The 27368-nt window shown below is 44.4% G+C and overlaps 8 protein-coding genes across 10 annotated transcripts; 4 read left to right on the top strand and 4 right to left on the bottom strand.

The window, feature by feature from the left end:
• The first annotated feature begins 131 nt into the window (after positions 1-131).
• LOC117894665 (long-chain-fatty-acid--CoA ligase 5) lies at positions 132-11832 on the top strand. Of its 3 annotated transcripts, XM_034801841.1 has the most exons (8): positions 132-425; positions 2271-2464; positions 2802-2956; positions 8946-9119; positions 9199-10376; positions 10451-10679; positions 10760-10933; positions 10993-11832. In XM_034801841.1, the coding sequence occupies exons 2-8, from the start codon at positions 2398-2400 to the stop codon at positions 11128-11130; spliced, it is 2115 nt and encodes a 704-aa protein (XP_034657732.1). In that variant the 5' UTR covers positions 132-425; positions 2271-2397; the 3' UTR covers positions 11131-11832. The 3 variants fall into 3 exon arrangements, with proteins under 3 accessions (XP_034657732.1, XP_034657733.1, XP_034657734.1); XM_034801842.1 differs by lacking the exons at positions 132-425; positions 2271-2464; positions 2802-2956 and adding exons at positions 7549-7754; positions 7915-7950; XM_034801843.1 differs by lacking the exons at positions 132-425; positions 2271-2464; positions 2802-2956 and adding an exon at positions 7550-7754.
• A 291-nt stretch (positions 11833-12123) lies between these two features.
• Positions 12124-17315, bottom strand: LOC117894663 (UDP-glucose:glycoprotein glucosyltransferase). The gene is made up of 2 exons (XM_034801839.1): positions 16927-17315; positions 12124-16862 (listed from the first exon to the last, which is right to left on the bottom strand). The coding sequence occupies exons 1-2, from the start codon at positions 17150-17152 to the stop codon at positions 12448-12450; spliced, it is 4641 nt and encodes a 1546-aa protein (XP_034657730.1). The 5' UTR covers positions 17153-17315; the 3' UTR covers positions 12124-12447.
• A 93-nt stretch (positions 17316-17408) lies between these two features.
• On the top strand, positions 17409-19098 carry LOC117894063 (cell cycle checkpoint control protein RAD9A). Its single transcript, XM_034800916.1, has 4 exons — positions 17409-17527; positions 17588-17814; positions 17871-18022; positions 18081-19098. Exons 1-4 carry the CDS (start codon positions 17494-17496, stop codon positions 19042-19044), a joined length of 1377 nt encoding a protein of 458 aa, XP_034656807.1. The 5' UTR covers positions 17409-17493; the 3' UTR covers positions 19045-19098.
• Positions 19027-19721, bottom strand: LOC117894066 (biogenesis of lysosome-related organelles complex 1 subunit 3). The gene is made up of 3 exons (XM_034800918.1): positions 19614-19721; positions 19400-19541; positions 19027-19340 (listed from the first exon to the last, which is right to left on the bottom strand). The coding sequence occupies exons 1-3, from the start codon at positions 19674-19676 to the stop codon at positions 19102-19104; spliced, it is 444 nt and encodes a 147-aa protein (XP_034656809.1). The 5' UTR covers positions 19677-19721; the 3' UTR covers positions 19027-19101.
• A 120-nt stretch (positions 19722-19841) lies between these two features.
• LOC117894067 (glutaredoxin-C4) lies at positions 19842-20580 on the bottom strand. The gene is made up of 3 exons (XM_034800919.1): positions 20291-20580; positions 20098-20202; positions 19842-20039 (listed from the first exon to the last, which is right to left on the bottom strand). The coding sequence occupies exons 1-3, from the start codon at positions 20435-20437 to the stop codon at positions 19944-19946; spliced, it is 348 nt and encodes a 115-aa protein (XP_034656810.1). The 5' UTR covers positions 20438-20580; the 3' UTR covers positions 19842-19943.
• A 37-nt stretch (positions 20581-20617) lies between these two features.
• LOC117894065 lies at positions 20618-22004 on the top strand. Its single transcript, XM_034800917.1, has 3 exons — positions 20618-20724; positions 20797-21176; positions 21294-22004. Exons 1-3 carry the CDS (start codon positions 20624-20626, stop codon positions 21806-21808), a joined length of 996 nt encoding a protein of 331 aa, XP_034656808.1. The 5' UTR covers positions 20618-20623; the 3' UTR covers positions 21809-22004.
• Positions 22005-22169: 165 nt separating this feature from the next.
• Positions 22170-23263, top strand: LOC117893226 (dysbindin protein homolog). The gene is made up of 2 exons (XM_034799763.1): positions 22170-22983; positions 23042-23263. The coding sequence occupies exons 1-2, from the start codon at positions 22233-22235 to the stop codon at positions 23149-23151; spliced, it is 861 nt and encodes a 286-aa protein (XP_034655654.1). The 5' UTR covers positions 22170-22232; the 3' UTR covers positions 23152-23263.
• Positions 23264-25917: 2654 nt separating this feature from the next.
• Positions 25918-27118, bottom strand: LOC117893827 (trypsin 3A1). Its single transcript, XM_034800584.1, has 4 exons — positions 26982-27118; positions 26558-26896; positions 26204-26499; positions 25918-26141 (listed from the first exon to the last, which is right to left on the bottom strand). Exons 1-4 carry the CDS (start codon positions 27046-27048, stop codon positions 25986-25988), a joined length of 858 nt encoding a protein of 285 aa, XP_034656475.1. The 5' UTR covers positions 27049-27118; the 3' UTR covers positions 25918-25985.
• Positions 27119-27368: the final 250 nt, after the last annotated feature.

Genomic DNA, 27368 nt, shown 5'->3' with positions numbered 1-27368 from the left:
ATTCATGCAGTGTTTTATAAAGATAACGTTGCACGCATGCTCAAAACGCAAGTTACAAACAGGCTTTGTTTGCCTCCGTTGGTCTTGGTCTGGTCTGGTCTGGTCTGGGGTCTGGTCTGGGGTCCAGCCTGGGGTCTGGCTCAGTTCTGTTCCGTCGGCCGAAGCGTTTAGCAGTAATTTTTTCAGTTCGGCATTTGGTATCCGCATTCTTGGTTCTAAGACTTTCTCTCTTCTCCCTCTCGGCCGTTCTCGCGTTCTCGCTCAACCCGGCTAAAAACAACACAACTGTGAACGCCGAAACGTAAACTTTTCATTGATTTTCCCTCAGTGCTAATTTCAGTTTTGTGGATATATGTATATTTAACACCTAAATATAAATAAAACCCAACAAATGTGTTTCATCTACGAGTAGTCCAGATTCCGAGGTAAGTTTCTGCTCACAGAAATGCCCACTTTTCCGTAACCCGTAACGTAACCGTATCCGGATCCGTACCCCGTACTCTGACAAACTGCCAAAAAATCAATGACCAAAAATTGCATGTGCGTCCGCCGTGACCTCCCTCAGCAGAGCCGCCTAAGAAGAAGGCAAGGCTCTCCATTTTGTTTCTCTTACTCACACTCTCTGTTTTTGCTTCTGTGTGTCTGTTTCTTTCTGAACTGAACCTGATTTGACCCGGCAAAAGAAGACTGCCTATAAAATCAATAACAAGACCTACATAAAACTACATTACAGACTATATTGCATAACCACCACTCTACTGACAGTAAGACGAATCTAAATCTTCCTTTCGGCTCAGACATTTTTGGGTCATCGCCCGGCCCGGTCTGCACTGGCCAAAGTATGCGTGTAATCGTCTTAGGAGCACTGTTGTCTGGGGTGCAAAGTTTCACTCCACAACTGATAAAGGTTTCTGCACTGCTTCTGTTCCGGCATTATCAGCCAGCTAGTCAGTCAGCCGCTTTGGTGATGCGCTTCGTCTGCCTCTGCCACATACGGTATGTGGGTGGTGTGATTCGAGTAAGACAGTTTCTGCACCAGAAGCGGAATCCCATAAAGGCAGGCCGATATTTCCCAGTACTAGCATTTTATTTCCTCAACTTGAATTTATCATTGAGCGATTGAACAAATTTATACAAAAATAATTGAGTTATTCTAAAAAAAAATATATTGTGTTGTATATGCATTTCAAAACCAGTTTACAGGTACTTGCATTTAGAATTGGGAAGTTCAGAAATTGATTATTCAAAATATAGTTGATAAACCAGTTTTCCTCCATTAAACCTTAGACAGCAGTTGATATTGGCTTATTCATAAGGTCAAGTTACATACATACATATGCACATAAATATATTAGTAATTATAATCAGGAAATAACATTTGATATGTGGTTTCAAGCTTTACTACAAATCCAAGAAATATAAAACAAAAACTAATTTTTCATTAATGTCTCTTAAGGCTTTATTATCTTATTTCTATTTTCTGATTTTCCCTTATCATGTCATTTGTCTTATTTTTGTGATACATCTTTATAGATTCGCTGATAGAAAAGAGTATTCAAGCCTCATCGTAGCTAACTTTAATCGTTCTTAGTTTTATTGCTTGCATTTTTTGTTTTGCCACAGCCTGATAAGATGAGAGTCATCATTCAAAACATTACAGATAAAGACACAATGGTTCGGCCGACGTATATGTACAAACATTGTACGTACATATGTATGTACATATGTATATTGCCAGTGTATGCATATTATACTCGTATATAATAAGTATTTGCACTTTTTCAGTAGTGTGTATGTGTTCGGCAATTGATCAGTGGACTTTGACAAATGATTTTTGTTGCATGTATGCACAAACATACATATGTACATATGTACATACATATGTATGTAGAAATTACGTGTAGTTCCCATATCTCGACAACCAAATCTTTACTCTTCAGAGCTGATGTACCCATAACCTATTTGCATAATCATCCTCAACTGAACGCATTTGAATTGTTGCCACTTGACTGGGCCAATGGCAATTATCTCTCTGTGAAATTATACGTACGTGTATATTCATATGGATAAACCTCTAATTAGGCAGAAAATGGATGGGACTTTATGACTTGGCCTCTGGTTTGGCTTGATTGCATTCTGTTATTGTGGGATACTCAAATTCCGAACTCCGAGCCCACCAAATCCAAACTTGGCTATGAAAATGTAGCAGAAACTTGTTGTAATAATTCTACTTATAACTGATGCATGCACTTTTATTGATTATTTTTCAGGCTATCTATTGTGGGCAATCATTAAGCTAAACACGTAACATTCACTCAGGTAGCTAAGAATAGCAACAAAAATCAAAACCAAAACACAAAACATCAGAAATAATAGCGAAAGCAAAAACAAAAAACAATGACGCCAGAGAAATCGGTTATAGCCTATATCAATCATTTGATAGTCAGCAACTTTTCATATTTCTGTAAGTATTATTGATAAATATACAAACAAGCATAATAATTCAATTACGAATAGAGTTACTAAAACTCAATGTGAGGATTTACTTATTGAGAAAATGTTGTAGTGGTCAGCTTTCGAAAGCAAAAATTGAGAAGTGAAATGGAAGAGAGTCAACCCTCCAATGACGGACTCCAATGGCTATGGAAAACACCCTCGGACCATGTCCCGATGTATACCGATGCATAAATAAAGCAAATTAAGCAGAATATTAATTGGCAGGAATGTTTTTTATAATTAAATTTCTAAAGTTAATGCATACTGGGGAAGCTCTATTAACTGGTGCAATCTGTCTTTCACAGGGGACGAAATCGATGGATATCTGTATTATTTGGGCGGAACTCTGGGCACCCTCACTCTCAGTAGTTTGGCGGCCAGTATTGCGTATTATTTTGCAACACGACCAGTACCGGAACAACCATTAGTGCCTCTGGAAAACCAATCTCCATTGTTAGAGGTAAGACACAAGTGGTTTCGATTCGATTTGATTTCGATCGCTTAGCCATCCCATACCATACCATCCCATCCCATCAATTACATCATCGATTGCTCGATTACGAATTGTTTGTCTTGGGTTCGCTGTTTTTTCTCTGCACAGTGGCCGTTGTTGTTGTTGCCTTGTATTATTTGAGGTGGAGCAGGCGAATCCCATGATGGCATGGCCAAGAAAAGCCTTTGATGTGCCAGCAGCAACCATGTGCACATGTCCACAATCACGTTGTGTGCGATTCCGATTCTGATTCCGATTTGGATTCACAAAGCGATTCTGTTTCGTTGTTGTCGTCACATGATTTTCACACTCTTTCTTCACCATTCTTTCACCATTTCGATTTTCATTTTCGCCATGTTGGCCTTTGTTCTGTGGCCACAGCAGCACAGGCAATGAATGACGTGTTGGCCACAGTGGTGCAAATGACGATCAAGAATAGAAACAGGCCCCCACGCTCTACTTGAGACCCCCCAAAGGGGTGGGCACACTAAGACCGAGAGACACGTCAGGACGAGCGATCTTTCCTGCCAAAATGTGCAACATTCTGGCAAAATAATTTATCAAACGACGGCGGTGCGGCCGCAATATATCTCGCCATGGCTCAATTGGCATTTTCCCCTAATTAGTCGCAGATCCTCCCCCACAGAGTCTTCCCGCGACTCACGCCTCTCGTTATTATTTCCTCCTTCTGACACCAGCCGGCATTTCATTTGTTAACATTTTTCTTCCTTGTAATGTCATGTAAATAAACAAATATTGATACAAAACCACATTTCTCGCGATATTTGGCATTGCATTGCCAAAAAGGCCAACAAGCTTCCCAGGGACTGGGGGAGGTCGACAGAAGAGCAGGAAGTCACAATTCGTGAAATGAAAGGGGAATTCTATGGAAATAAATATTAAACATTTCCAATACAATAGGCCCAAAACTTAACTACAATTCTGATATATATCTTCAGGAATTCAAAGCCCCATCCTTAATCAATATTTTCCTTACGTCGTATGAAAACAAATATGCACGAAATATTTCCCCATAGGCTAAATTGACAGATACCCACTTTCTACCAGTTGAAACCACTTTAAAACCAGTAAAAAATGCATAAATGATTTAAGTATATTTGTTTCACTTGAACATAACATTTCCATTTCCATTGATGATTATCCCCCTTATATTTAATCCCCGTCAAACCAAAGCTTCACCTTTGCACGTACCCCCCAAGGAATGGTCAGAAATACATAACAATGAGATTCTAAAACATCAAAACAATAGGGAAATATCAAACTTTTGATAGCACTCGTATGTAAATCTATAGAATAGATTGTATATACACATGCACAAATGTACATATGTATGTATGTACATATGTAAACACTAGATACATATATGTACATATGTATGAATGCTTGTCATTCTGGGGAAAATTCTTGGCACACTGCCGGGCATTTTCACTTGCATTGAGCGTTTCCCAATAAGAGAGAGAACATTAAAAATTAAAAAGAGTGCAAATTGAGGTGTAAATTATGTGCGTGTGAGAAAATTAAATTTCGTGAGAGAAAATGCAAAGCAGAGTGCTTAGTATTTACTCATAATTGAGTGCGTTATGATGAATTTTCAGTACCAATGGAATTTAAAAACAAAATGGAACGAAGAAAGAAAATCTCACACTTGTTGTTCCATTTGTTGCCTAGAATGGTCGAGGACCAAGTGGACAACTCATATTAAACATCATAGTCATATTAGTTTGATGCAAATTCACCATCACGAAGAGTTCCAAAGCAAGAATTCCTGCACATTTGCCCCATTAGCAACAGGCCACGTCACATGCCGCCTTAGATCGCGTGCACCAAACACAGGCATAGAGAACAGACAGGAAGACAGGGACGGGCGGACAACTTGATCAACGAACCAAAAAGAAAATACATGAAAAACTATGAGACAACGATGAGACTATGAAAAACCAACCGTTTACGAGTAAAATCAAAACCAAGTGAATATAAACGAATTAAATTCCTAGGCAAACGCTGCAGATTACCCATTCCCCCTACAGATGCTTCTTCTCTCTGTCCTGGCTCGCCATTTCCCTCTCTCTCTCTCTCTCTCTCTCTCTCTCTCTCTCTTCCTTTCGGTTGATACCAAATTCAAGAAGATTTGCGGGCGGGCCAAAATAATTTTTAGCTGCGGCCAATATTCCTGCCTTCCTTCTGCCATTCAGTTCGAAATTAAGCATCGTGTCGCGCAGATCGTGGCGGATCAACGGAGCATACATCCATACATACGTATATTTGAAAAAATATTTCGAAAAAACAGAAAAACAACGAGATAGTATATACATATGTACATATCTGTGAAATAAGCGTATTTTTGTTATAAATAATAGCTCGCATATCCTAAACAAAAGGAAAATTAAGAAGAGAGAGAGAGAGGAAAACGCATGACAATTTGCAACAAATTGACAAAAATACAAGCGTTTAATCTCATTACGTAAAACGCCTGAAACCAAAGAAATAATACTCAAATACAAATTTAACGAAAATATCAAAGAATAAACTTAAAATAAATCGATTTGCCAAAGTGTCAAAGTGTCCGTCGTCGTGGTCGTTGCCGTTGCGCCCCCAGTCCCCCCCGTTGCCGGAACCAAACCATCTGAACCCGAGCCCTCAAGTTCAAGTTCATTCTGGTTCTACATGCATAAATATACATACATACATATGTACATATGTGTGTATACATATGTATTGTATATTTCCCCCCAGACGGACCACAGCCCACCTAAAAAAACATAAAACTGATTGTATAAAAATACATTAAACATCATTTCTGTTCTAATTCGATGTGATACACCATGTATGCATGCTTGTGGTTTCAGTGAACTTTGCTTCCAGTTGAGAGTACCATAATTTGAATGGATTTACGATGTTTAAGCAATGTTCCATCAACTTTTACGATTGTTTACAGTGGTAGCAACTTTGAGAATACCAATCGGAATATTTTTGAGCCATGTGCGCGGGTATGGGAAAGAAAATATTCGAATAATTATCCAAATTGTTTTGAAGTGGGTTTTCGAGATTAATAGCTTAAGTAGCGAAAGGAATGCCAGAACTATGATTTCATACTTGAAAAATCTGTAATATCTGTAATATTTTCTTGGCCCATCTTTCTGTAGATCTTCTACACCCTTTTGCTAGGCTAATACTCAATCATAATCAATCAATCGAAATTTCAGGCTACTTATCGTGATATAAACAAAAGTCATTTGTTGTATAGAATTTTAAATTATCTTTTGCAAAATATTTACCCAATCAAAATACCTATTTGTGGGTTTATTTAGAATCATAATAAATGTCAAGTTGAATCCGAATTTTGGGAATATAATAAGTTATGTTGATCTATACATGCAAATATATATTTAGTCGACATGTCGAATGTAGAATAACAACAATAAACAAGACTAGATTAAAGTAAGGGTTAGAATATGGTACAATTAGGGGAATATTACAGTTTAAGCTAAAAGAATCGAGTAATTCCTTCCAATATTCTTGCTTTTATGAATCAACTTTAAAACATAGCATTCCCCTGAACAAAGTTGATGAGTTAAATGATTTGTTGTTTAGTTTTTCAATAAATATGTTGGTCATAAACATGTCGCTCTTTTTAGCTGAAATTAAAATACAGCTCAAATCATTCATATTCTCATTAGGGGTTCCTTCCTGACCTTCCTGATATTTTGATGTAACCACAATTTCGTGTGGCATAACTCAAATGGAGAATTGCTCATTCAGTAAAATGTTGGCAATTGTCAGCCTCGTGGCATCGCCATCGGCACTCCAATGTCCAAAACGCTTTTCCGCATGACTCAGGTTCTGATCGTAGCTGCTACAGATATTCTCATATCTTGTCGGATTTTGCAAAATATCTTTTGTTTTTCGTCTTGCTCTCTGAGTGTTATGCGGCCACACACACACCGCCTCTCATAGATAACAGCCGAGTGGAAGCGTTCTTGCCCCAAAGCGTACTATTTATAAATTAATTTGGGGCAGGCCACGCCAAAGCAACAGACGACGACGAATTGTCGATACAGCAGTGTTTTTCCTCTCTTTCTCTTTATTCCGCCCCTCTGTTTCTGGCCTGCAGCTGACAATATTGAATAATTATAAACAAAATTGAATTTGCCCACTTTGTCAGAAGACAAAATTAAGCGAACAAGGAGGCGTCATAATTATGCTTTGGTTCGGGATTAGTTTTCTCTTGAAATTTTCTCATTGAGAAAGGGATAATGAGAGGGGAAAATCATTTTGGGGAAATTTGACATTGCCATCATATCCCCCATTGAAGTCAGATGTTGTACAAGTCCAATTTGTTCAAATCAAAAAAAAGAAATCTATTTATAAGCGCCATAATTAGCATTTAAATGGTTCTGCGATTATGAAAGACTTCAAATAGGAAAATTGAAAATACAACCTGCAAGTCGAACAGATGTCGCGGCGCCCACGGCAACGACAAGATGGTCTAATTGTGGGAAAAGTGAGAAATTATCGTGGGTGTGTGTGCTTAATCTATTTGCAGTTGCTCGTAAAATGTGCATATTAAAGGCTGATCCATAAAACCCAGCCTGAAAAAAGGTGCCTGAAAAGCAAACAGAATTCAAATCCGTAAGACAATAAAGTGAACCCGTGAGATTGTGAGATTCGAAACATGTCTTGTTGTGGTCAAATCACCAGCATACGGGTGCCCATCGAGCTAAGCAATCAGAGCGATGTGCTCAAGGTAAACCTCACGAAGTCCCCTGAAAGTTCCCTCAAAAAGAACAATTTAAATGTACATATATCCCTAACCTCCAGCTTGACTATGCAATGTACTAATAATTCTTTTATTTTTTTGCTTCTTTTTTTGCTCATTATTCTTGACACACGCATTCGTTGGTTAGATCATGTACGATCATCGTCAAGATATCCATCACAGGGTGGGTAGACTAGGAATCATTGCCCCGTGGGGTATGCTCTGAAAGTTCTCACCATTCAGTACCATTCAGTGCCGCGTGCGTCATCAATAAAATCTAAACAAAATCGAATTGGAAAGCACTTTAATCTATGAAAAGCATTTATTTTTGAAAAATATTTGCATTTTGCTCATTAAAATCAGCCAGCACAAACAAACTAACTTTTTGAACCTCCTCCCTCCCAGTGCCCAAAATAAACTTTTCTCCCACCCCATTCCAATTTCCATTCCCGGGCTGTACAATATTATGATATTCGTTCTCATACATCAACACTTTCGGATATTGTGGTAATTTCTTTCACATCTGTGGGTCATAAAGGAAGTGCTCTGTGGCCACATCGCATCGATGCCACTTTGTTCAAGTATCTACTGCCCGACCTGGCCAAGGCGCCCAAATGAAAGTCCGTTGAGTGATCGGTTTATGTCTTAGCCGCAAAAATATACCATATGTCATAGCCCCGATTGAAAGCGCAGATATTTATTGAACTGAATCTAACAATTGGGTGTGATTTATTTTTCGAGTGGCATAAAATAAACACAGAAATGAGATTAAATCGATTGAAGACTGGTCCGAACTCAAGGTTGGATGGAAATGGGAAACTAAAGGCAAATATAAATAGTTATAGCTTCATGCTGTTAACCTGTACGTAAAAACTATCTTCAATTATGTTAATCTAGATTCTAGATATGCTGAGGATGGCTTAGATATGCCTAAGAAGAGTTTCGATTCCACTGAATTCAGCTTAAGACAAACATATCATGAATCAGAACCATATTTGTGTGTGACATATGAACCCCCTATCAAATCTGCTCCCAATAAAAAACGTTTCTCTGATTGATTATCGCTCATGCTTCTACTTGATGTGTTCTCATAAAAAGATCTCTCCACTCATTGCATGAACACGATTTCTCTCTCTCCCTCTATCTGTTTCTCTTGGGGTCGAAATAATCCCATTGCAGGGTCCAGAACAAATACACGTCTCCAAGTTCTACAAGGAGTCGAAAAATGGCAAATTTGTATCCTACATCACAGAGAACGTCCGCACGCTATATCAGACGTTCCGCGAGGGAGCCTATGCCTCCAACAATGGCCCGTGTCTGGGCTGGCGAGAGACCCTAACGTCGCCCTATCAGGTGAGTCGAGGCAAGGGAGCACCGCCCCACCGATCAGTCTCTTGTATAACAGCTCCATCCTCCATCCTCCATCCCACAGTGGATCAACTATGATGAGGCACTGTTGCGGGCCAAGAACTTTGGCTCGGGCATGCTGGCACTGGGAGCTCGGCCCAAACAGTTGATTGGCATCTACTCGCAAAACCGTCCGGAGTGGATACTGTATGAGCAGGGCTGCTACTCGTTCTCTCTGGTGGTGGTGCCGCTGTATGACACCCTGGGTCCCGATGCCTGCGCCTTCATCATCCGCCAGACGGAAATGTCGATTGTAATCGTGGAGGATGATGCCAAGGCAGCCATGCTCCTGGAGAAGGCTCCGCGCAGCCTGAAGATCATCGTGGCCATCAAGCCGATACGCCAGACCACGCTGGAGCGGGCGCGCAGTCGCGGTATACAGATATTCTCGTTCATCGACGTGGAGAAGCTGGGCGCCAAGGGCAGTCACCCGGAGATTCCTCCGGCGGCGGAGGATCTGTGCACGGTCTGCTACACATCGGGGACCACTGGCAATCCCAAGGGCGTCATGCTGACCCACGGCAACGTGGTGGCAGGCGTCTGTTCGGTGATCCTGCAGATGGGCGATCATCGGATCCGGGCCGGGGATGTGATGGTATCCTTCCTGCCATTGGCCCACATGTTCGAGCGGTGTTGCGAGAATGGCATGTACTATGTGGGCGGCTGTGTCGGCTTCTACTCGGGCGACATCAAGGAGCTGACCAACGACCTGAAGATGCTGAAGCCCACGGTTATGCCGGCTGTGCCTCGCCTCCTAAACCGCGTCTATGATAAGATCCAGAATGACATTTCCGCATCGGGTCTGAAGCGTGGGCTCTTCAACATGGCCATGCGGGCTAAGGAGAAGGAAATTGCCCGCGGTGTCCTGCGCCGCAACGGCTGCTGGGACAAGCTGGTCTTCAAGAAGGTGCACCAGGCCTTCGGTGGCAACCTGCGCCTTATGGTCGTAGGCTCGGCGCCTTTGGCCGGCAACGTTCTCACCTTTATGCGCTGTGCCTTGGGCTGTCTGGTGCTGGAGGGTTATGGCCAGACGGAATGCACTGGTGCCATTACACTCACAGTTCAGGGGGATCATGTCCCCAACCATGTGGGTCCGCCCGTGTCCTGCAATGCAGTGAAGCTGGTCGATGTGCCTGAGATGGAGTACTTTTCCAACCAAAATACGGGCGAGGTCTGTGTGCGAGGCTCAAATGTGTTCCATGGGTGAGTGAACGCCGAGACTTTTTAGGGAGCGGACTGGTCAATTCGGGATTTACAATGTCCATAATCCATTTCAGTTACTATAAGGATCCGGAGAAGACGGCGGAGGCGATCGACTCGGAGGGCTGGCATCACACCGGCGATGTGGGCATGTGGCTGCCGAATGGCACCCTGCGGATCATCGATCGTCGCAAGCACATCTTCAAGCTCAGCCAGGGCGAGTACATAGTGCCGGAGAAGATTGAGAATATATATACGCTCAGTCAATATGTAAATCAAGTCTATGTCTATGGGGAGAGCTTAAAAGTATGTTTACGAGGAATGGGAATGGGAATGGAATGCCTTGAACTTAATGCAATTCTTGACACATCTTGAAACCATTTCAGAGCTGCATTATTGCTGTCGTTGTACCTGATACCGATGTACTGAAACAATGGGCCACGGAGAACAATGTACGCGGCACACTCTCCGTCCTGTGCAATAATAAGAATGTCAAGGAACTGATCATGAACGACATGCTCAACTGGGGCAAACAGAGTGGACTGAAGTCATTCGAACAGGTGAGAGACATCGCAAGCCCCTTACGCGAGTATTTAATAAATTAATGATTGCATTGCAGGTCAAGGATGTATACCTTCATCCGGATCCCTTCTCCGTACAAAACGGACTGCTAACGCCCACATTCAAGGCCAAGAGACCACAACTTAAGAGCTACTTCAAGCCACAACTGGAGGATATGTATAAGCACTTGGATTAAAGCAATACTGACTATTTATATGCATACATAGATACAAGAGAAAAACACACCAAATGCCAGAAAAACAACGAACCGAACTAAAGATAATGATAATAATGAGCAAAAGCATTCAAAAGGATTAAAATATATGCCTAAACTAAACCACATTAAACTGATGATAACTAAGACTACAGACGCAGATACTTGAAGACCCAAATGGGAGAAGAGCAGATTCGAATTTTGTAGTTTCGTCAATTGTTAGCAATTAAGAGAAGCGCAAGATACACCAGATACAAATACAGATAAAACAAAGGACGAGAGGAGAGGAGAACCTTTTGACAGCCGCATTTTTATATGATTTAATCGAGAAGCGAACTATTAACTAATATGTTAAATATACATACATATTTCCCCTAACCGCCCCTTATGCTCTAGTTCAAAGTGAAAATAGCACGAATGCGTAGTCTGAGCAAAACACACATACATATACCATAACTAACTAACACATATTGAGCCAGTTGAATAAAAGGAAAGCTTTAATTAACTATCTACGAGTGCGAACGGCATTCAGCGTTAGTTTAAAAAATTTTAAATTTTATATTAATTCGAAATCCTACTCAAGTGCTGAGCCACAACTAATCGGAGAAGCAGATCAAATTCAATACAATAAATATATTTATGATAAAAAAGAAACCACTTCTATTGACTGCACTATCTGCCTTATGAAACGCAAAACCAAAATTAAACGCAAAATTTGATCAAAAATTTGCAAGAAATCTTTCTTTATAAGTAGATACATACATTCAATATGCTGGAAAAAACAAAGAAAACCAGAAGGATAATAAAATTAAATAAATAATTTCTTTATGTAGATACAAAAGCGAATAATTCAAAATATGATTTGAAATAAAAACACAAAATAATACGAAATACTGTAATATTGAAAAACGGGAAGCACCCTAAGGGACAGGTTACCCTTAGACATTTCCTCCCTCCCAAGAAATGGAATTATTCTGGATTTCATTCATCATTTAATGGCTAGGCAAAACTTTTACTTATGCGCGCCCTCTGCGTGGTTTGACATTCAAATTCAACTTAGATCGAAAGTGTGGTGTGGTGTGGCAAGGCTCTGGGAATGGAATGCAAGACAAGAAGCAAATTTCGAATTTTTTTTAGCTGAGCCACTTGCTTTTCGTATCTATGTTTGCATTTCGAATTAAAATTTACAAATTACTCTTGGGATTAGGACTTATCTAATTAGTAGTTAGGCATGCATCAATGACATTCGACTTAAATTCACTAAAGACCACGTTTGGGGGAACTTTAACTAAGCGGAAATCACAGTTCGCCGTGCTTGGGCTCAGGCGGTGGCGGCTGAGTGGTGACCACCACATGATCATCGACCGAATCGTCGTCAATGTCCCTGCTATGTGAGTTCTCATGATCCTCGATGCGGGCTAACAACGCTTTGAGTTCTGCATCATAGTCCTTCCACTCTGGAACAATCCTTTGGGCTGCAGTCAGCTTGGCCTCCTTGGTCTGCGGGTTGTTGCACAGGTCGATGACTTTGGCACTGCTGAATTTGCTGTCGCTGCACCAGGTCTGACACCACAACCAGTCGTCGGGCAGCGATTTAATGGACACTTGATGTATCATGTTGTTGGGCAAGTCCTGATCCAGATTGGACAAGCTGTTGGGGTCCTGGCTGAGGGCCTGGTACTGGCCACGCAACCTGTCGCCAGCCGCAATCTTGCGAAAGCGCTTCAGGTCTACCACGTACAAGGCTGAAATATGATAACGCCTACCCATCAGATGGCTGCGCCAGTAGCCCTGCTTCCAGAAGCGGAACCCCTCCATTTCCTTGCGCGAGTCACAGAACGGGGTGTAGGCATAGGGAGCTCCGCCCAGATCTAGGTCGTACAGCTCCTTGATGTCCGTCCTGACAATGGCATCTGCATCCACAAAAATAATCTTTCTCACATTGAGAGGGAACAAGACATCTAGGAAGAGGATCTTGTAGCCCCAAATGGTGCGCTGCTTCTCAGTTTGCTGGTGCAGCCAGCGTGGCCATTTGTACTGGACCAGTTCGTACTGGAAATTGTACTCTTTGGCCATGTGGGGCAGGAAATCGGTGAACTGTGGCGACAGGTAGTTCTTCAGGAACCAAAACTTCACCGGGGATTTCGTATGCTTGAGCAAGGAGATCATCATAATTCTAAGAAGGCGTTCGTACAGGTGTCCTGAGGCCACGGAGAATATGTTGATGGTCTCCGTATCCTCATCGGCTGCTGCCTGATTCCCATTGCTGCCACCGAAGCTGCTGGCAATGCTGTTCCAAATGCCCGACTGTGCCGCCTGGTCGGTCTCGTCGGCAAGCAGCTCAGCCTGCTGCATTCCTGGCTTCTTTGACACTCGCAGCTTGATGACATGCGAACGCAGAGAGGTTATTAGGACCTGCACTACCGAGGAACCTGCATCGTAATTGGCATTCTCGCCATCGATATGACTTATTCCATAGATATCCGTTGATTTCCCTTCGCGTAGACGCAGCGACCAGGCTCCGGGATTGGCCTTTAGCTGGAAATACCCCAGATTGGCCATCACTATGGTGTCCACGAGAGTGGTCTTGCTCTTGGTGCCTAGCACCAGTTGCAAGCCTCTGGGTGGCGTTCCGCTGGACGCATCGAAGCAGTGGCCCTCCAGCAAAAGATACTCCAAGTCGAACTCACTGTGCACGGGTCCTCCGATCTCCGACAGCTTGATGTTATCCAAGTCGTAGACAGCGCGCACAGCCTCGACCAGCCAGTTCTCGGGAACCTGAATCTGCTGGGTCAGTAGAGGATTGGCCGGCAAGCCGCTGAACTTTGCCAGAGGACCGTCCGACCTGACTCCGTTTGCTTCAAACTGGATCTCCGGCTCCACAACGTAGCGGTAGAAGTTCTTTACTGGCATATCACTGTGCTGGGGCACGGGAATCATGAAGAGACTCAGCTGGCAGTTGAGCACCTGCCGCAGCAGGATCAGCAATGGCGCCATTTTCTGCGCCCCCCTCGAGGCAGGGTCCAGCACTGCGACAACATCAAAGTGAGGTAACTTTTCCTGTTTGGGGGGCAGCAGCACCACCGAATGATCAGACTTCAGATCGGCGGGCATCTTGAAGCGATTCTTTGTCTGTCTGGGCAGGAGGCTGGCGTAGAGCTTTAGCAGTGTGTCGCTGGTGAAATCCGCACCGACATCTTGGGCAGATTCCCTAAGTACTTGACGCACCTTATCTCCGTATTGCAGGGAGCTGAACCGCGCCAATAGTGCAAAGTCCGCACTATGGAAGCTCTCGTCAGCGGAAAGCGGTCCATACAGTCGTCCGTTTCCAATGACCAATCGCTGGGACTTGTTCAGTCCCAACACACGCTGGGCATACACTCGCAGCATCTTCAGATGAAGCTCCGTGGAGCCCAGTATGTCCAGCACCTTCGATGGTGTCTCAAGCTTCTCCTTGGGCTTCTTCAGCCACTTCAGCACCTGCTCGGTGGCCTGAGTCGATGGCAGGGTCTGCATGGCGGCCCAAGCCAAACGATTGAGGTTCTTCGAATCCCCTGCCGGAACGTGTTCAGTGTTGGGTATGAATGCCAAGCGTACGCTCTCGCTCCCCTGGACATACTCCAGGGCATGGGTGAGCAGATTGCGTCCCTCTTCCGTGTCCAGGTCCGCAAACACCCAAATGGTAAGGAATTGCAAGGAGGCTCGGCCAATCCGCTCTGTGGATTTTTTTCCGCCAAAGAACTTGAGGTTCTCCATCACCGTGGCAGTCATGTCCCGGTTTGAGAGCCGGTTCAGAGCGGCTACATTGCCCAGCTGCTTGTAGGGCACGCCATTAATGTCTAGGTACTTTACATCCTCCTGGCTGAGAATCCGCTGATTGAGTCTGGGCATGACATGGGGCTGGTTCATGAGGTAGTCGATGGCCACGTCATTGTCTGTCATCTCGCCCTTGTAGACGGCCTTCTGCAGAGTGCTCGTGTGAGTCATGATCTCGGTGAAGATAGCCTCTTCGAATTCGCTGTCCGCAGTGACAATGTTGCTTGGCATGGGCACCCCGTTGAGCAGAGCCTGCGGCTGTCCCTTGTCTGAAAAGCCCAGGCGTTGTACAAATTCTGCCGCCAGCTCGCGGCCATAGTCGTAGGTGGAGTCCTCCTCAATGAACTCTTCAGCCTTCGCGCGGGTTAGGGTGCTGAACTCCTTTATCAGCTGCTTCACGATGTTCTCCTTCTTTACCACCTTCGTCTCGCCTACGGCTGCGTATATGTCAGTGAGGAAGCTCAGAGCAGCTCGGGCATCCTTCTTCTGGCTTACGTAGTTGAAGGCGCACGTGATGGCTATGTAATCCTCGGCATTTTCCTTGCTGGCCTCCCTGGCATCGAAAACCAATCCGAGACGAATGGGAGCCTGGTGTATGACAAAGGACTCGGATAGCTTTATTACACTCCTGGCCGTCAGTTGAAGGGCATCCACAATCAAGACTAGGTTGAACACATTCTTCCTGATGTTCCTCAGCATTCCGGGGAAGGTGGGGCGCAGCAGATCCATTACCGACGATGGCCAGCGTCTGTATTGAGCATCGGTTTCGATATCATTGATCCATTGCACGGCCGTGTCCCGGATATCAATTGCAAACTCCTTCTTGCTCGAGGCCGTCAGATCAAGGGCCAGCAGGGAGCTGGCCAAGCCTCCCCTCACATTGTTACTGTGCAGACTTTCCAGCACTCGCATCTCTGAGCGCAGGGTCTCTACCATAGAGTACAGGTCCATGGTGTCTGCATCGAAGAACAGGCCGTTAATGAACAGCGCACCGTCCGGAGGTGCAACGTTCAAGCTGCGTCCGAATGTCTCCGTGTTGTGCTTGACCTCAGCCCTCAGCGATTCCGTCACCTTGTGGGCCAGCAGAGTCCTGGCAAGCATGGGGAAATTGTGCGCAGTGTATTGCAGAATCTGCAGGGTCTCATCCCCTTGAATCTCCGCAATAGCAGCAGTGGCTTGCAAGCCCAGATCCTGGAATTCCCAGGCCTTCAGCTGGGCGATCTCGTCGTTGCCCTGCAGCAGACGTTGGCGCAGTTGGTCCAGGGCCCGCTTCAGATTGGGATGCTTGTTCTTTAACGCCTTAAAGTCGAAGCCCTGCACGTCCGATTCATTGTCCAGGTCCTCATCCAAAGTGGAGCCAGCTTCCGGCTTGGGAGCATCGTCTTGACTCTTGTACTCGGTGCTCTTCAAGTGCAGCTCCACACCATAGCCAGATAGGCGCACCGGCTTCTTCTCCGTTTTGGCCAAATGATGGCGCAGGATGTATCGAATCTTGCCATTGTTGGCCTCCTTCTCCAGGAGCTTGTGATATGTGCGAAACTGCGAGCTTCCAAGGTCGCCATACAAGACCACCGTGCGGGTATTGTTCTCACTACCCGGATAGATGTGATCGAAACTGTAGGTATCCACGGGCGCATCCAAACTGTCCACGACCCGCGACAGTTCGAGTTTCTTCTCCAACTCCACGTAGCTGCAAGCCAACTCAGTGCCGACCTGGGCGAAAGTAGAGCTCTGGCAGGCGCCCCCGCTGCGCAGTTCGTCGGACAGCTGGAAGTGTGTCTGGATGCGCGGAGTTAAGCTGTGCATGGACACCACCAGCTTGAGCAGAGGCAGCTCCGGCGAACTAACATGAGCTTTGACCAGTTCTAGGGCGGCATTGTACATCTGCGACTCAGTATCTAGACGAAAATACTAAATAATCAAGCAACACATGGCACCTCAAGCATTCAGTCAAGTACAAACCATATTCATTCAGAGCCGTGTCCAGCTTCGCCACTCCTCGGATGTAGTCCCAGAAGAGGCCAGCCTGCTCGTCCGCCAAGTACTCTGCAATCTCCAGGTACAATGGCGTCTGTGTCCACTTGGCATTGATGAGTGTGGTTATGGGATAGCTCTGGCTGGATTCTGCTCTGGCCAAGATCGGGGCTGCTGACTGCAGCAGTACAAACACACACAAGAGACGTAACATTGTTTGCTTCCGTGTTTATTGTATGTTTTCGGTCATCTGCATAGCTTGCAAATAAGGTTGTGCCTAACGGGCCTGCACTCAATTTACTTCTTCAACAATTTGAAACTGGCACTCTTTTTCTATTAATTAATTTAGTAAAATTAAAAAAAAGTTAGAACTGATGTGGCGTTTGACCGGCTGCATTTCAATGTGGCTGCATTTAATACCAGTATCTTTCAGTATATCCCAACAACAGTGTATTGCGGAATGTTCGGTAAATTGTTCTACGTTTTGGCCACACCTTTCCGTTTCGAATCGTGACGCCAGCAAAGTTGTATTAACATTTTTATTGTGATTTGCAAATGAAATACACTTTAGAAGGCACCAATGCTCGCGGTAAGCCATGGCCAGGACAGGCAATCACCCAATGCTTTCACTCAATCCCCTTCTTCATAGTTATGGCCAAGGCTGTGCAGTCCCTGTCCAAGGTGGGCAAGGAATTGTTTATTGAGATTGAGCAGCAGGGACTACAAATGAGGGCCATAAACGCAACACAGTCGGCGGTGGGCAGCATATTCTTCAGAAGGTCCATGTTCGAGGTGTTCGACAAGCCACCATATTCGGACTTTTATTGTAAAATATCCATGAAGTGCTGTCTGGCCGTGTTTCGCAATATGAGCGAGGTAGGAGACCTACAGTTCGTACCAAGGCTTTATTTCTAACAATATGCACATTTCAGGTGGAGTACTGCGAGCTGAACCTAATCGACAATCAGAACAGTCTCCAGGTGAATCTGCGCTGCAAGCTTGAGACCACCAAAGAGGCCACTATTTCCATAATCGATGATCAGAACATCAACACGAACATCGACACGGCCCAGAGATCAAATATGTACGTTCATGCCTCGAGCGAATTCATTCAACGTTCAATCAATTATGCCCTCTCGTAGCCTACTTGGTGACCACAAGCTGTTCATGGACATCTCAAACATTTTCAATTCCACTGAAGAGGAACTAACCTTGGAGGCCAACGCAGACAGTTTGGTGGCGAAGAACTACATCGAAGGCACTCGGGTGAATGATAAATTTATGCGAACGCAGTTGAAACTGAAACCGAAGGAATTCGACCGGTATCAGGTGATCAAGAACACAGTCATAACGTTTTGCATCAAGGAGTTTAGGGCCTTTCTGCTCTTTGGCGAGTGCTTGAATGCTTCGCTGTCGCTGGAGTTCGACGATGCAGGCAGTCCCTGCATGCTGAAAGTCAAGAAACACGGCGAGATTGAGTGTCTCTTGATTATGTCCACACTGTCTCCAGATGATTTTAGCTTCTCACACGATTACTGCCAGCAGGACCTGACCGTTCACCAAAAAGATGTGCGAGCTGCAGCTTCAAAGCGCAAGAGCAGCACCCCGGGTCCAAGTGTGCACCAAAAGCGACGACAACAGGACGGCCAGGCGGAGATAGATTCGAGTATGGAAAGCCCGCTCTTTCAGTTTCGACCCTCAGAAGCACCGTCCGTACAACAGGCTCGAATACTGGCAGAGGTGGACACTGTAGTCCTGATCGAAGATGAGGCTGAGGCAGAGGCACTGATGCTGGCAGCAGCCGATGCTGTCCAGGAGGCCTGCCGGTTGGCTCCTCCGAAAGCTGTGCCTGAACCAGCAGCCACCCCCGCACTGCCGAACAGTACAGAAGTTTGCTTCTACAATACAGACGATGTGCCAGCCACTCAGTCTCCCGAGCTTTCTCCCGACGATCATGGGGACGATGATGAGAGCATACCTCAGTCCCCGGAACGCGTCCCCCAGATGCGCACCATCTTCTCAAGATGTTTCCAAAGCACATACGTTCCACGCGAGCCCTCGCCCAACAGCCAGGCGTATGCTCCCAACTCCGATACAGAGGACTAGCCTATATTTGTTCGTTCATAAATAAAATAGTGTGTTGTGTGTTTTTCTAGTTAATTCTCAGGCATTCCTAATGTTTATATGCGGCAGGAAACTGCCGCCAGTCATCACAGCCGCCGTGCGGGACTGCAGCTCACTGACATGGCGCTGCGCCTGTTGCAGGGACGTGTGCGCCGACTGCATGGAAAGCTGGGACTTGATGAGCATTTGGTCCGTGGTCAGCAACTGCTTAGAGGCGTTCACCACCAGGTTGCGGGTCAGCGCTGTCAGAGATCTCCAAATCGCAATGTTGTTTTCAACTGGAATATTGAACTTTTATTGGACTGGACTCTAAGGGAGGAGCAGGTCTACTGTGTACTTAGTTTGCGCTGCAGCAGGTTGTTGCGGTAGATAGAGGCTGTGCTGGAAGCCACATGGGTGCTTCGCCTCTGCTCATAGATGTCTTCATCGTCGTCGTCATCCTCCTCGGTTGCCTCGCCGGGTACCTCTGCGGCAAAAATCTACGGCAACCATTGCAGGCTGTAGATCAGTAACGAAGCGCAACTATCCACCCTTTCCGACCAAATATTTACCTTGTGCTTGTCCTGGATCTCCTCATCGGACTCTGAGGCTTCTCCTCTAACCAGATCGCCCATTGCAGCAAAATTGTAAGCTTAGTATGACCAAATCGTGAATTTCAGAAAATGTTACCAGAAAACTATTTTTGTGTTTCCTCTATGGTGCAGACTGAAAAATAGTTCCACCCATGTGCAACGAATGACTCATGGATTGGATCGATATTAGCTGAAATTGTGCAAATGCATTTGTTGATTTAAAGGACTTTAATCATGATAATAACTTTTGTACATAAAAGCGCGCACCAGGCATACGTATACACCTGGTCTCTAGTCTTGCACCACCGATTAGGCAAAGTATTTTTGAAGAGCACCCGTATCGTACATCCTTTTAATGTCCGTGCCGCCGCCAATAAATTTGCCATCAATAAAGACTCGTGGCACCTGCAAATTTACCAAAAAGAGGATAAAAACAAAGCTTTTATTATCAAATAGAACATACCGTCCTGCCACCTGTAATCGCGCCCAGCACGGACTGGATCTCATCGCCGTCTGGATTTCCGTCCAACTCTATGACTGTGGCCTGCACATTGAGCTTCTGGAAGGGCTACAGAGACAGATCATAAAATTATGTTGTGGCGATTACGCCATTATTATCGCATTAGCGATTGTTGAAAATATTTTCACTTATTTACCTCCTTTGCCATTTGGCAGTAGGGACAATAGGTTTTGCTGAAAATAACCACTTTATTGCTGGCAACGGTGTTCTCAACGAACTTGGCAGACTTGGAAGACATGTTGATGGCAATTTGTGGTCGCAGCGAGGAACCAATTGAGCCCATAAGATCAAGCTCTTAGAGGGGAATAGAAATTTCACGGTCTGGATGCGTTTCGTCGTTTAAGTGGATAGGCTGGCTGTCAAGGAACAGTTGTTTGTGGTTGTTAATGGTACTGTACTTCTTATAATATAAATTTTATGAATTTACTCTGTACGAGCAAATGTGTCAAGTAGGACCGTATTTCCTTACATGCCAGGCGTCATCGATACTATGAAGAGCTCGATAGTCGCGAATCGCGATTGTTACACTGAAAAAAGAAGAAGAATGGAGGATGGGGACGATTTAACCAGGTAATTTATATCAATAACATTAAGAATGTTGAAGTGCAAGTAATTTAAATTCGAATTTTATATTGTAACCAGTCAGGCTATTGCCGAGCTCATTCGAGAAATCGGGGGTGGAGATCCCGGGTCATCCAGTGGAGTGCAAGAGCGAAAGGTGAATCCTCTGGGCAAGCCAAACAAACGATTTCTTGGACGAACCATTAAGACTGCGCTGCGCCATAACCAGCGGGAAAGTGAGCGAACGCAGGCCGAATGCCAGCGAAAGTTGAAGGACTTGGATGAAAGACACGAGAAAAGGAAATCCAATTACTATTACAACCGAGATGCGGGCAGACATCGGAACAGAAGCAGCAGCTCAAGCCGCATCCGAAGCCGAAGCCCGTCCAGGAAAGTGAAAAAGCGACGCAGTAGTAGCAGAAGGAGTAGCAGCAGCAGCAGCAGCAACAGAAGTAGTCGCAGTTACAGTCGCAGTCGTCACCGTTCGCACAAGAAGAGAAAACATGAAAGTAAACGTAAACGGCGCAAAAAAACCAAGTTTAGGAGAAGGAGCCGTAGTAGCAGCAGCAGTAGCCCAGAAGAGCAACCAGTACCCACCGTGACAGGGATGTCATCATCAGAATTATTTTTCCACCATTCCAGGCAAATGGCCTTAGCCGTGGCCATGGCATACAGTCACGGAGCTAACGGAGCACCGCAGAATGGAAGAAAGACAAACGATCGAGCGTCTTCTTCTCTCAGTGATATAGATATAGCCAGGGAGCTAATGTCTGACGATGAGCATGGAAATCCAGACTCCCCACTGATTGAATCCCTGTCCATATCATCTAGCTATAATAGACGAGAGCTGCTAACCATCAATGTTAGTTCGAGTTCCGCGGAGAGTAGGGGTACAGAATCGGATCCAGTAGATGTCGCTGGCAACTTCATAGTCCTGGATGATAGTACAACCGAATTGGAGTCCGGCCACAACAGTGATATAGAAATAATCAAAGAATGTCAAGTAGAGCAAAAAAACGAGGAACCTGAACATGGGCAGCAACAAGCAGCTGCATGTTCTGCCATCGACTCCGTGGACCTGACTGAAGATTAGTTTGTTAATTACTAAGTTTAATGTTTTACTGAAAGAGGTGACTACTGTGGGAAAAGAGATTACTTCCACAAAAATGCTTTTCCTTCACAGTCAAGACTATTTACTATAAGGATTCTACGCAGACAATATATGCATGTAGGAACAGATGGTTGCTTTGAGGAAAAATATTTATTTTCGAATTATTTAAGGAAAAATTTATTAAAACAAGGGTTTCTATTGAAAATAAATACTTTTTTTGTTGTTGAATAAACGTCTTTCCATAATAGTGGTGCCGTATCTGTGGGTAGGGTATATTACCATACATCGAAAAACAATCAGCTGTTCTTTTATTTACATTTTCGGGCACACTGCGCTGATGTGAGTTTACATTTTGTGCTGTGCTGTGCATTAAAGCAGATAAACTAAATAGATAGTCGCTTCAGCCATGTTTGGGAGTCTGAAGAAAAAACTGAGCAGCGCCATTCAGGAGGGCATTGTGATCTCAGAGAGTCTGCAGCAGCAATATCGCCAACGTGTCAGTTCTGGCCAGTCGAGCGCCGCCACAACACCCACATCGCCCCTGGGACTCAACGAGAGTCTGGCCTCGAGTCGGAGTAGCTCTCTGTCCCTAGGTGCACCCTTCCATTTGGCGGATGCTTTGCCTTCGCATCTAAATGTGGCGGCGGGGTGCAGCCTCTTGGCCATGTACGAAGATGACTGGCAGCAAATTCATGAGACCAACGAGGAGAACGCAGAACGCGCTACCGCCGTTGCGACACAGATAACTGCCGTTCAGCAGAGAGCGGAGCGACAGCGGAGGACCATCAGCGATCTCAGCGGCAGCCTGGCTGGGATACCCACGCTGATACCAAAGCTCCAGGCGAGTATCGAAACTCTTCGCGCACTGGAGGATATGGGAAATCGTCTTGAAACCGAGCTAGAGAAACTCGAGGACCTTTGCGAGGAATGCGAGATGCAGGAATTCATGCTGGACAAGCAGTTTGATCTGTCGCGACATAAGCAACAGAAGTTGAATGAACTGGAGAAGTACAGGCAGCACATTGCTTCCCAACATCAGGCGAAGATCCAAGATCATGAACAACAGTTGAGGAAGCTTCAACGCGAGCGCCAGGCGGTCTTTGACGATGCTTTTCGTTGTGACATGGATGAGTATAAGCAGTACGGCCAACTGACAAGTATGTGGAGACACAGTCCACTATCAATAGATGGCTTAATCCCTTGTTATTTTTGCAGAAATTCAAGCCACTCAGGCTACTAGCAACAAGTTGGCCCTGGAGGAAGTTGTTTTAGAGGCCAACGATGTGGAGACCAAGGACGCTTTGGAGCAGTTTCTCAACGGATGAGAGCATGTTCGCCTAGAACAATTTGAGTGTGCCTTTACATGTGCAATTTGCAGTTATTTCGGTTTTATACGTATTTAAACCTGCCTTTTTTTAGGCAGTATAGCTTCAAAACTATTTTTTAAATTAATATACATAGCTAAAATGTACTCGTGTATTAGTATAAATAAACTATTTTTTTTAGAAATAACCAGACGCGTGTCTCGGAACTATCGGACCATCATTGATATCCTTATCCAGGGCCGTGCCAAGGAATTTCTTCCAGACGTGGCGAAGTTGTAAAATGGCCCCCCAAGCACCCTACATATTCCAAATCGTCGCCATCGCCTCTCGGCACGACCCAATGGAGAAGTAGTTGGTCCCAAAAAGAAAACAACTTAACACATTTTGTTAACAGCCATGCCGAGTCTGTGTCTTGGCAACATGAAGCTACTGGGGTTCAAATAAGTTAAACAAATTAAAATGCAAATAAATTCAATATATTCTCATTAATCTGAAACAATTGTATCCTTTTTATTGCAGTTTGATGGACTCAAGCTCTTTGAGAAGCACGGTGGACCATTTTATTGAGACTTTACTCTCTGTTTGCTAGGTATCCTCGCGGAACATACAAAATATGTACGTTTTTCCAGCTACTGGAGTACTACCAACTACCATCGAATACCATCGGCTTCTAGTATTTATCGGCCAGTTTTTTTTTCAATCCTAGTACTGCCAGGCTTATAGTCGCTAAAAGTTGTTTGTGATGGACAACATTTCTTATCGGTTCCAAACGAATATCTTCCCTGATATTAATAGCGGCCCTTTTTTTCGATCTGAGTACTAGGCTTTACAGTGTAAAGTTTACACCAAGCGCAACAGGCTACCGTTTACGGTATATTCTATACTTTTCAGTATATTTTGATGTCGAAATTGAGTTGTCGGTATATTTACGGTATATTTTGAGACTGAAAGCACTAAGCAAACAACGCATAGAGGCGTCAAATTGACTAAAAACTGGCTGCATAACATTAATACATTATGTACATGTTATGTAAAATCTAATGTTATATGTAAAAAGATATTACATATGTATGTATACATAACTGTGAACCGTTTACGGTATATTTTTTACCTATATATATATTTATACCTCTATTATAATATTTACCTATGGGCAAAGTGCATGCTCTCTGGGTACACTGTTTTGTGTTTGTTTACAAAGTGTAGTCTGTTAAAGATTCAAATTTTGCATGAAAGCAGGCAGGAGTTATTTGAGAAGGTTAGAGGACAACATGCATGGAGAAAGTAACGCATTATGGGATAAGTTCTAGCTCCAGCTCCTTACTGGCTCCTGACACCCTCTGCGGTAGTACTCTTGAGAGAATTTCATTGGTTGATGATCTTGGTGTTAAACTAGACCCCAAGTTAAAGTTTTCTGAACACATTTTTACCATGGTAAATAAAGCTATGGGCGTGCTTGGGATAATAAAGAGGTGGTCAAAGGAATTTGATAACTCCTATATAACGAAGATCCTCTTTATCTCGCTTGTTCGTCCGATTTTAGAATACGGCTCATGTGTGTGGTGCCCCCAGTACAACATACATCAGGACCTTATTGAATCAGTGCAGAAAAACGTTTTACTTTTTGCCCTGCGTGGCCTCAACTGGGATGCAACTGTGAGACTGCCATGCTACCGTAGCAAATTATTTCTAATAAACCTTCCATCCTTAGTAGTTCGTAGAGAAATGCTTGGTGTAATTTTATGCACAACTTAATCAAGGGGAAAGTAGTTAGCCCCGACTTGTTGAGCCGCATTAACTTTAAGATTTCCTTTAGACCTTCTAGAAACTTTATTCCTTTGTTCCTTCTACTTTGTAGATCGAATTATGCCTTACATGAACCGTTTAGGGTCTTATGCTCGGTTTATAATTCCCTCTATCCTATTATATCCTCCACTAACTATCTAACTCCCTTCCTCTTCTTACCAGCCTATCCCTCCCGTAGTTAGTTTTATTTTATTTTTGTTTTGCCTTTGATTTTGGTAATTTTGCTAGCTTAGCTCTTTTAGTTGTGTTTAGCTCTAATTTTCTTTAAATATTTTCCTAACATCTATCGGTTAAACGCGCCGAGCGCCATGTGGCAATGCCCCTCGGTCGGTTGGGAGGGAGGAGGGCTGCGTTCTGCTAGGAGTCGCATGCGCCACTTGATGGTGCAGTCATTGCATATCCACCTCCAGACAAAAAAATATATATATACATACATATATCCTTAATTTGATCAAAATTGTCTTCATTTATTGCTGTTTTTTAGCCGTCTTGAGAATGCGTGTGTATGTGTTTTTGTCGACAGAAATAATCCTCTTTCGGTTCGATATGGGAATATGTTCCCATATGGTATTTTTCCCCCTGATCTGAAATGTGTGAAATATATTCTCGATCAGCATCAATAGCCGAGTCTATGTCTGTCTGTCTGTTCTTTTGTCCGTCTTGTTTGTCGGCGTGTACTCATAGACTATAGAAACTAGAGCCACCAATTTTTGCAACATTTCGCGCCACACCTTCCTACGTCAAAAAGGTCGAAAATCGGTGGCATCCACAGTTTTAAAGAAACCAAAATCGCAGATCCTGAGTGAATGACCATTTCTATCAGGTTCCCGAATTAGGGTCAGATTGGATCATTATTAATGACCGAATGAAGAAAAGAATAGTATAATATTATATGATATTAAATTGATTATATAGGAATAATAATACATTTTGTAATTGTTTAATTTATTAATTCACATTGTAAGACTAATATCACACTTGAATCACAGCCATTGTGTTATTCCTCGGCTATTATTTGTATTAAGCTATTATTTCCTACTTCCAATTACATTCTGAATCCATGGTACATATTTACTGACCCGCGTGTAGATGCCTGGTAGGCCGGGACGCGCACAACCGATGCCCGTTGATACTACACCAACCAAGTGGTGCTCCTTGGACATCAAAGGGCCGCCGGAATCAGCCTGCAATGGTGAGTGGTAACATCCATAACATTTGTGCTCTATCAGCCCAGTCTCATACTCACCCAACACGAATCAATCTGACCGTTCTCGTAGCCGGCGCACAGTTGTGTCTCCCCAATGCTGTTGCTCTTGCCGAGGGCGCGATATGAACGCTCACAATCTTCGTTATTCCATATTTTGACAGTGGCCTTGCGCAAGACATCTGCACGATCGCCCTCCGCTTGGTTTTCATGGGTCCATCCCCAGCCGGAGACGGTGCCGTACTCCTGCTCCAAGCTGCGCTGTCCCTTGTCCGAGCCAACACAGCTCGGTTGCACGTTAGCGGTAAAGCTGATGGGCCGCTCAACTTCCAGCAGAGCTGGATCGAAAAAATGTCACTCAACTTTTCCAGAAGGTAAATATATGTAAATATCTACCAATATCATGCTGAACACTGTTGCAATCGTATTGCGGATGCGGCACAATGTTCTTGAAGGCCACCCTCAGTGCATCCGGGCCATTGCCTATTCCATTCAGGTACTCCCTGATGCTGTGCAGACCCACAACGCCCTGAATTTGTGCTGGTTTCATGAACTTTTGCAATCCATTGCAGATGCAGTGTCCGGCCGTGAGGATCCACCTCTCGGATATGATTGTTCCGCCACAGAAGTGTCCACCCCGACGCATCAGACTAACCATAAATGGCATTTCGTTGCGTTCCGCCTCGCTGCCGCCAACAATCTTTGGATTGCGCACTGTACAGGGCTGGCTGGTGACTATGAAGATTTTGAGAATATTTGTAAATATGGGATGCATTGATTTTTATCACTGGAGCTTGATATATGGTTTTGATTGACTCACAAGCAATTTGCGATTGTACACAGCTCATAGTAAACACCAACACGCATATGGATACAAATTGAAACATCTTGATATGTATGTATGTAAAACTAGAGGTTTGTTCTAAGGACCGAAAACCCCGTTAAAGTGGCTGCACTGCTGTTGCGGAACGAAACTATTCAATGAACTGTCACTGAAATTCTGTGCGCCAATTATTTTATATATAGGTGTCTAGGCGTCGTCTCTGTTCCACCGACTTTAATGTTTCTGTCGCTGTTCTATGCGGATTAGCTGGAGAGCTTTGCTTCGCTCGCTCTCCCTCCGCCGCCTGTCTCTCTCTCGTTGTGATAACAAACCGAACGGAAGTCTGTAGAGCACCTGTTGCGTCAAGCTTTGAGCTTTATTTAG

This window comes from Drosophila subobscura, chromosome J, assembly GCF_008121235.1.
Source record: "Drosophila subobscura isolate 14011-0131.10 chromosome J, UCBerk_Dsub_1.0, whole genome shotgun sequence".
Lineage (NCBI taxonomy): Eukaryota > Metazoa > Arthropoda > Insecta > Diptera > Drosophilidae > Drosophila > Drosophila subobscura.
Note: the sequence above shows the minus strand (reverse complement) of the source record. Positions and strands in the feature narration are given on the sequence as shown.